Genomic DNA, 7770 nt, shown 5'->3' with positions numbered 1-7770 from the left:
GTCCCTTCTCCCGGGAGGGTTTGGCTCCGAAGTCTCCTCAGAGCGGCTTTTCCTGACCTCCCTGCCCGCAGTCCCCCGCTGCCCTGCCTGCGTCCGGCCCCTTTCTCTGACGGTGCGGATGCCCTGTGAAATGATACCCTGCTCCCCCGGCGAGTGGGGCAGTATCCGCGCCGCACTCCACGCCAGGAGCCCAGCGGACGAGTGTGGAGGGAAGGCGCTCCCTCTCCTGAGTGGCCCCGCGCCAGGCCAGTCCTTTGACCCCTGTACAGCTCTGACCTGGCCACGCCTCGGCTCAGGCTCAGGCCGTCCTCTGGTCTGCCTTCACGGGGGGGTCACGGAGGGAGGGGCAGCCAGGAACAGAGGTGGAAGAGTTCATGGGCCGAGTTGGGCGCTTCTGCGTTTGAGGATCCAGGAAACCAGCCTTGGGTCAACAGGTCCCAGACATGGCTCATGCACCTGATGACCCAGTGACCTTGGGCTATCCTTTGCTTGTCTGAGCTGCTTTTCCGTTCCTTGTTAGAGGCACAAACCCTGTATCCTGGAAAATGTGCTTGAGAGGAGGGCTGTGGCTGCCCTTTGCTACTCAGTTCAGGTCCAGCTGAAGTTGAGTCCCGCCATGGGCCCTGGGGACAGCGGTGGCTTTGGGCCGCAGTCCGCAGGGATGCTGCACGGAAGCAGCTTCTTCAGCAAGTCTGGGAAGCCTCAGAGGAGGTGCACGTGCGGCCACAAGTGTCATATCTGACCCAGGAGAGGCCACAAGGAGAGGCTGTGGTGGGGGAAGCAGCCCTCTGATGAGGTCGGTGTTATCTCCTCTTGTGCGGGCAGCTGCTTCGGGCAGGGGTGAGAGAGGGGTGGGTGACGGGACGACCGGCCCTGCTCTGGGAAGCTGCTGTGCGCCAGCGGCCTGAAGCCAGAAGGAGGGGGAGAGGATGGGGTGCCCTCCTCAGTGAGGGTGCGGCCCCGGAGCTAGTGACTTGAGTACTGTGGGACCCTGCTGGACATTCTGTGCGTGGACCGGGCCGTTGGCTGTCCTGCAGGACAGAGGGCACAGTCCTCCCACACCCGAGCTGCTGGCCACTGAAGGGAGACTGCGGTCCTGGAGTGGTGGCCCGGCTTGCTTTGCTTCTTTCCCGTTCATTTAGTGCTTGTCTTGGGGGCTGCCACTTGCTGCTTTAGGGCATACAACGGAGAGCGAAACGAGAAGCTTAGGTTCTGGCACAAGCAGGCTTCCTGTGCTGGGGGGTGCTGAGCACTGCACTGATCTCAGGAGGCAGAGAGTGAGAAGAGTGAGTGCAGGTATCTTTAGAAGCACAGACTGCCAGCCCATGGGTCCCTGCCCGTGGGGATGCAGAAAGGCCTGCCGTAGTTGGCTGTCCTGTGGGGAGGTCTGATGGAGCCTGGAGGGCTCTGAGGAGGGCGTGCCCCAGGGCTGCCGGCTCCGGGGACCTGCCTCCAGGGCGGGGGCCCCAGCCTCTCCACCACAGGTGTTGGGGTGCCGGCGTATGTGGTTTTTGTTGCATCCCGGGCTTTGCCCTCACCTGTGTAGGGGAAGAAGCTTCATGTTTCCGTAAGGCAGGTAACCAGATGCTCACCTGGCGAGAATGACTCACTTGTATTTGTAGGGCCCAGCCACTTTCTGAGTCTCCCATCATTGCCTTGCTGTGCTGGGATTTTAAAAACTCTTTCTTTTTAATTTTTTGCTGGATGGAATTTTACTAATGAGTGTTACCAAAAAATTAAAGACTAAAAGGTATATATTTGTGGAAATGACTATATGTTCCACAGTTACTTAAAATAACTCTTCCATGTTCAAAACTTTGTTCTAACAGTTTTCGTTTTCAAAGAAGGTTGGGCTTCTTGGGGGCCAACTTACCATCAGCGACAGAGTTTGGAGTTCAGGTTGAGCCTGGTGTCCTAGTCTGGGCTGCTTCCGGCCGGAAGGGGCAGAGTCCGGCAGGGTCTGCGTGGCGCCGGCCCCTCTTGTGCCGTCGTGGTGCCTTTGGCGGGGAGCGCCTCGGGAACGTCAGCACCACAGACTCTGGGAAAGTGTGCAAAGATCCAGCAGCTCGAAACGCCTAAGCGTTGTTCCAGTCCCTCTTGGAGACCCAGTGCCGACAGCTGCCTCTAAACGTTACCGCCTGCAGGTGGAAGATAGTGAATCGACACTGGGTCACCACGCTTCCAGTCAGGGAAGAGATGGGTGGTTGTGACGTTTGGGAAACGCTCGTTGTATGCTCACCTCTTACAACACTGAGCCTTGGGTGAGTGCCCTAAATTGATTCTCGGGGCTCCGCTGTTAGCAATATGCTTTATTTATTTATTTTTTTTAGCAATATGCTTTAAAAGTAGGAATGAGAATTTGCAGAGCAGATCTTAGATGCCCCAAGTTCCGGGAAACGCCTTCCTCAGTCCTTGTGGGTTGGGGTTTGCCAGCTTCGCCCACATCTGGGCAGCATGAGTTGCCAGCTGATGCCTTTTTGGTCACGCTGGTCAGTGGCCCTAGGTGCCTCTCGCAGGCCCGGGACTGGCCGTCTGGTCTTGGCCTTACGTGGCCAAGCCGTCGCTCTGCACTCACTCTCACAGCCACACCTTCGTTATCTCCTCTAATTGGCTTGGCAGACTGCCTCCCTGCCCATGCGGCATAGTGGGTTGGTCCTCTCTAGAGAGGGGCTGACGGCTGGGCAATCTCCACTGGCCGTGGCCGGGAGCCCACTGTCCTCATGCCCTCACGCTGGCCCAGCGGCCAAGTCACAGGATTCACGGCCGAGCGATCCCTGTGCCCAGATCCCTGCGTCACCTCTCAGCCAGGCAGCCCGGCGATGTTCTGGGAGCTCTGGCGTCTGGAGGGCATGGAGTCTTCCTGTGTCCTGAGCCCCAGCGTGTCGTTGTCGCAGCGTCTCTGTTCACAGTGAGCGCCGGCATCTGCGCTTGGCCACATCGAGTCTGCTTTGATCCATCTGGCCTTCTGACTTGGGCCCTGGTGGCCCCGGTCAGCGTTCATGAGGACAGTGCCTGGAGTGTCTTCCTTCCTGGCCCCCGGGTTTCCCTCAAATGTCTCTTCCCTTCTGTCGAGAGAACTTCCCTTGGTGGTTCTTGCGCAGCAGGCCTGCTGCTGGATTCCCGCCTTCTTCCTCCATCCACCTTCACTCCTCAGGGTTGGGGATGCTGCTTCAACATTTCTTTCACTGCTTTACGAATTTTGTCCCACTTCTGGGCTCTGTGGTTTTTGAGGAGAAATCTGAGCTTAGACTTGGTGTTTGAGCTGAAAAGGAGCCTGGCCAGGAGTCTGTAGTGCAGGGGCCTTTGGGGCTTGTTCTAACACCTTGATTTCTGACTTATTCCTGTTTTTTGCTTTTTTCCTTTGAAAATGCTCACTAGGGTAAGCATGGCCCCAGCCTCTCAGGGCAGGCAGCTGGGCGTTCTGGAGCACAGGGGTGTCTGCCTCCCTCGGAGTGCAGGCTACAGACGCCCCGGGCTTGAGCAGGCCTCCTGTGGCTCCACCCAAGCCCCCTCTGCTCTCTCCCCCTGCCAGTCTGGTCCTCACAGGGCGGGACCCCTTCCTCCAGCCATGTGGGCCCCACTGCTGGCCTGCCCTGTGGTGGCCCTCAGCTCTTATATGCAGGCCTGGACCTGCATCTCCAGGCCTGCTGTGAGGCCTTCCCTGATTCTGCGCCCTGCCCCTGCCCACCTCATCTTTCCCCATATCCAGCCCTCTGTTTGTGTTGCTCCAAGAGCGAGAGCGCAGGAAGGCAGGATTGAGGTTTGTTGGCACATGGTATATTCTAGCCAACGTGTTGTCTGTGTCACTTGGGCGCACTCACACTGGGTCTCCTCACCTCACGACAAGGGTTTGGTGTTGGTGTGCTGGAGCCGTCCTGGGCAGGGCTCAGACCCCAGGCCCCTGTCACCGACCTGAGTGACCCTGGCAATGCGGCTCAGCTCTGAGCATCTTCAGGGCCGAGGTGAGGTAGAGTCCCACGCCTCGTCATTGTCAGCTCAGCCCTGGTGGGGTCTCAGTGACTCTGCTTCTCCTGTGCAAATCGGGTGGAAAGAGTGGGCTGCGTCCTCGACCCAGGAGAGGCAGCTGAGCTCGCCGTGTCCTTCTGTGTGTAGGCTGGTGTCCAGCAGAAGTTGAGTTTCTGGGTCACCACCTCCAGGGAGCCTCAGGAGTGGCGGCCTGCAGCAGCGCCTTGCGGTGTCGCCCGCGCCGGTCTCGGGCCTGAGACCTGCGTGGAGTTCAGCTGGCAGGCTGAGGTCCTGGAGCTCCCTCGCGGCCTCAAACTCACTCGTGAATATGTTACTATTGAATTTTATTAAAACAGTTAAAGTAGGAGTTTGTTCACTTTTGACAGTTTTAAATGCCAGTGTTGTGAAACGTGGTAAAAGAATGAATGCAGTGTCTGCCTTCTTCACTTGGAGCTGACTTACCGCACCCAGCTGTTTCTGTTTGCATGATAAAGAGCATAAAATACCAACTGAAGAGAGGGAGAGAGTCTGTCTTTGGGTGGGGGGACTCGCATGTAGCGTTCGTCACGTATCAGTTCTTCCTGTACTAACCAAAACTCTGCAGTTCCAGTTCGACTCCTCATGGCGTCTTTTGTGGCAGCTGCGGACTGCTGTTGAGTGAAGATGGGAGAAAAGCAAGCGAGCTGCCCGGGTCGGGGACGCGGGGGGCCGCTGGAGGCCGGGGTGGGGGCTCCCGCGGGTCCGCACACAGCCTCGCCGGCGAAGCTGCGCCTCCCGCGTGCTGCCGGCCAGTTACGCGCCTTTTTCTGTGAGGTGTGTGTCGAGTCTTGTTTGCGTTTGCAGGAGACTGTTTGTCCTCACTGTTGAGTTGTAAGAGCTCTTCGTGTGTTCTGGGTACAGAGGCCTCTGTCAGGCGTGAGTGCTGTGAGTGTTTTCTCCAAGCTCGTGACCGACTCTGGTTTCTTCTGTTTCACGGAGTTCTGACGGCAGGCAGGGAACTGACGCTCGGGGGCCAGTCCTGGGCTCGGGGCTTCCCGCATGTTGTCTGCCTGGTCATCAGGACGCTGCTCAACGCTGGAGGTGTCTCTCCAAGGACACACTGCTCTTTTCGGTCTAGGAGCTGGGTCCCTGCCTCCTTTGCAGACAGCTGTTAGCAGGCAGGGGCTCCGGCAGGCGTGTGGCGCTTGACACAGCGCGGTGGCCCTGGCCGTGTTTCCGGTCAGGCAGGCCTGCTGGCTGCCAAGAGCCACCTCCTTCCTTCCGCGCGGGACGCTGCAGCCTCAGCCGGGTGGCCCGGTAGCGGGAGGGGCCACTTCCCAGCCCGTCCGGGCAGCCATCCCCGGCCCGGTCTCCGGGTGGGCGGCAGTGCTTGTGCCCCACGCCCTCAGTCTGGGTCCTGGGGCCTCTCTCTGCGTCACCCTCGCGGGGCTCTCACGTGTGGTCATGGCATAAACTGCGAGGTTGGTCTCTCAGCGTGATCTGTCCTGTGACTTGAGCTGTGTGACCTGTGGCCCAGTCCCTCTGAACAAGAGCTGCCCCCGCTCCCCGCCGCCCGCCCGCCCAGCCGACACGCAGGCAGAGGACCGCCCGAGCGTCACGAGACCAGCAGCCAGCGGTCAGTGGGTTTTGAGCTGCAGGTCAAAGACGGAGTGCGCTCCTTCGGGGCGTGCCACTCGCGTGGTCACCGCGTGCTGTCCGTGCGCTGACGCGGGCTGTATTTGTGTTGCAGGCGGGCCCACACCCTGACCGTGCTCTTCATCCTCACCTGCGTGCTGGGCTATGTGACTCTGCTGGAAGAGACGCCGAGGGACACGGCCTACAACACCAAGAGGTACCCGCCCAGCCTGGCAGCGGGCGAGGGTCTGCACTCCTGGGGCCCTGGGGCCTTGTGGCACTTTCAGCCCTTCTTCTGCCTGGCCCAGCCCTGGCACCATAGACCTGGCTCCAGGGAGGGCTCAGGGGTTCGGGTCAGCTTCAATGGGGCGACTTCCCCACCCATCCAACCCTTGGCAACCCAGGCCTCACCTGAGTGTCTGGCAGGTCAGCTCAGTTCCGATGCTGTCGCCCTGGGCAGCGCCAGGCCACGTGGCCCCAGGTTCAGCCCCTCCAGGCTGCACCCGCCCTCTTAGCCCCCAGTGGCAAATGCGGTTGTCACCTGATGCTCCCTCCATGGGTTCAATTAGTGTGCTAGAGTGACTCACGGAAATCAAGGAACATTTTGCTTATTTATTATAAAAAGTTCATCATAAGAAGACTAAGCGACAACCAGATGGGGAGACACGCGGGGCGGGTGGTGGGGCAGGGGTGCTGAGCGCCTACGCGTCCCAGAGGCCCTTGGGGGGTCACTCACCCGGCCCCTGAGCTCCTCACACAGCGCGACCGATTGACTGAGGCAGGCCACTGGCAGTCAGCTCCCCCGCCCCCAGAGGGCTGGGGGACCTGTGGATGGTCCCATTTGGAGGTGGGATTCGAAACATAACCAGGGACAGCTTTGTGGCCCTCAGCAATTAGGGAACTCTGGGGGTTTTAGGAGTTCTGGCTAGACGCAGAGGAAGGCCAAATCCTCATTTCTCACTGTGAATCACGGTAACTTTGAGTTTGAGTGTCTGGGCTTTCTGGAAGGCCAGGAGTGGCTCCGTCAGTTGGCGCCGTGCTCTGCACTGGGCTGATAAGAGGCTGTTAGAAAGTTTTGGCCCCGTGTGAGGAGTGTGGCCCATCTTCTCTTATCTCCAGAAAGAAACTAGTTGGCAGGATTGTGTCCTTTGCCTGAATCCGATAGATTCTGGGGCCAGTCTCAGAAGTGCGTGGGGAAGATTAGCTGGTTTTAAAACTCGTTTCTGTGTATTTTCTACACTAGACGGACTCACCTCTCCCCTCTGGTCCCACGAAGCCCCCATTGCTGTCCAGTCCTGGGGCCCAGGCCCCACTTGCTCTGGTAGGGCAGCTGGAGGAGGCCAGGCAGGAGGAGAGGTGGAGGGCACCGCCCAGAGCCCACAGGTGCCAGGAGACTGTTGGTCATCATCGGCGGGTAGACTGGGCTTGTATTCCTTCACCCTTGGGGTCTTGCCCTCTGGCTGGACTGAGACGTGGACGCCAGGGTCCAGGACACGTGAGGCGCGTCTCGCCCTCCCCCATGAGGTGCAGGCCTCCTGCCCGGACTCCTGGGTCCACGCTCTGTGGGGTCCCCCCGCCTCCCTGCAGTCTCCCCATTGGCTTTGTTGGGTCTTCCTCTTCGTTCCAAGCTCTGCGTGTCAGCCCCCAAGTCTAGCCCCTCTGAGTGCCCAGTCCTCCCCGGCCCTCCGTGGTCACACCGCAGGCCGGCACACGGGGAGTGGGGCCCGGCGCCGAGGAGGCAGCTGCTCTGCTCTTGGACCCGGGTGGGCCCCGGGGGGCTGTCCCCCCACCTCAGGGAGCCCTGAGGATCCGGGAGGCTTCGAGGCCGTTTGGCCAGGGCCCTGCTCTCGCCTCGAGGGGGCTTCTGACTGGAACTTGGCCTTTGCTGTGAATTTGTGTGCTGGCCCTGAGGGGAGGGTTTGCACCGTCTGCTGGGCGCAGCCATGCAGGGAGCCCGGAAGGCAGAACTTGGTCAGACTGAAGAGGTGTCCCGTGTGGCTGTGAGGTTGGGCCAGAGTCGAGCAGTCCTGATGTCACCGGGCCAGAGAGGTCCCAGGGGAGAGCCACTCTCCCCGCCCCCACCCATACAGAGTGTCTTGGAACACCATCCCAGGGGCAGGGCTGGGTCCCACCAGACGCTTGCTGGGTGAGTCACAAAGCCTTGCTGCCAGGGACCCCCACCCCAGCCCC

At 60.1% G+C, this 7770-nt stretch overlaps 1 protein-coding gene across 1 annotated transcript in view; it reads left to right on the top strand.

Annotated features, from left to right (window-relative positions):
• The window catches only part of PTDSS2 (phosphatidylserine synthase 2), a 30816-nt gene that overhangs the window by 4296 nt on the left and 18750 nt on the right, over nucleotides 1-7770 (top strand). Inside the window, exons 2-9 of the mRNA XM_010861139.1 lie at nucleotides 72-263; nucleotides 588-711; nucleotides 2145-2261; nucleotides 2741-2908; nucleotides 3547-3649; nucleotides 4718-4774; nucleotides 5457-5581; nucleotides 5696-5797. Of these exons, the coding sequence (XP_010859441.1) occupies nucleotides 72-263; nucleotides 588-711; nucleotides 2145-2261; nucleotides 2741-2908; nucleotides 3547-3649; nucleotides 4718-4774; nucleotides 5457-5581; nucleotides 5696-5797 (988 nt within the window). The remainder of the gene's footprint in view (nucleotides 1-71; nucleotides 264-587; nucleotides 712-2144; nucleotides 2262-2740; nucleotides 2909-3546; nucleotides 3650-4717; nucleotides 4775-5456; nucleotides 5582-5695; nucleotides 5798-7770) is intronic.

This window comes from Bison bison, unplaced genomic scaffold (genome assembly GCF_000754665.1).
Source record: "Bison bison bison isolate TAMUID 2011002044 unplaced genomic scaffold, Bison_UMD1.0 scf7180017857661, whole genome shotgun sequence".
Taxonomy (NCBI): domain Eukaryota; kingdom Metazoa; phylum Chordata; class Mammalia; order Artiodactyla; family Bovidae; genus Bison; species Bison bison.
The sequence above is the reverse complement of the archived record's forward strand: the minus strand, read 5'-3'. Positions and strand labels throughout refer to the sequence as shown.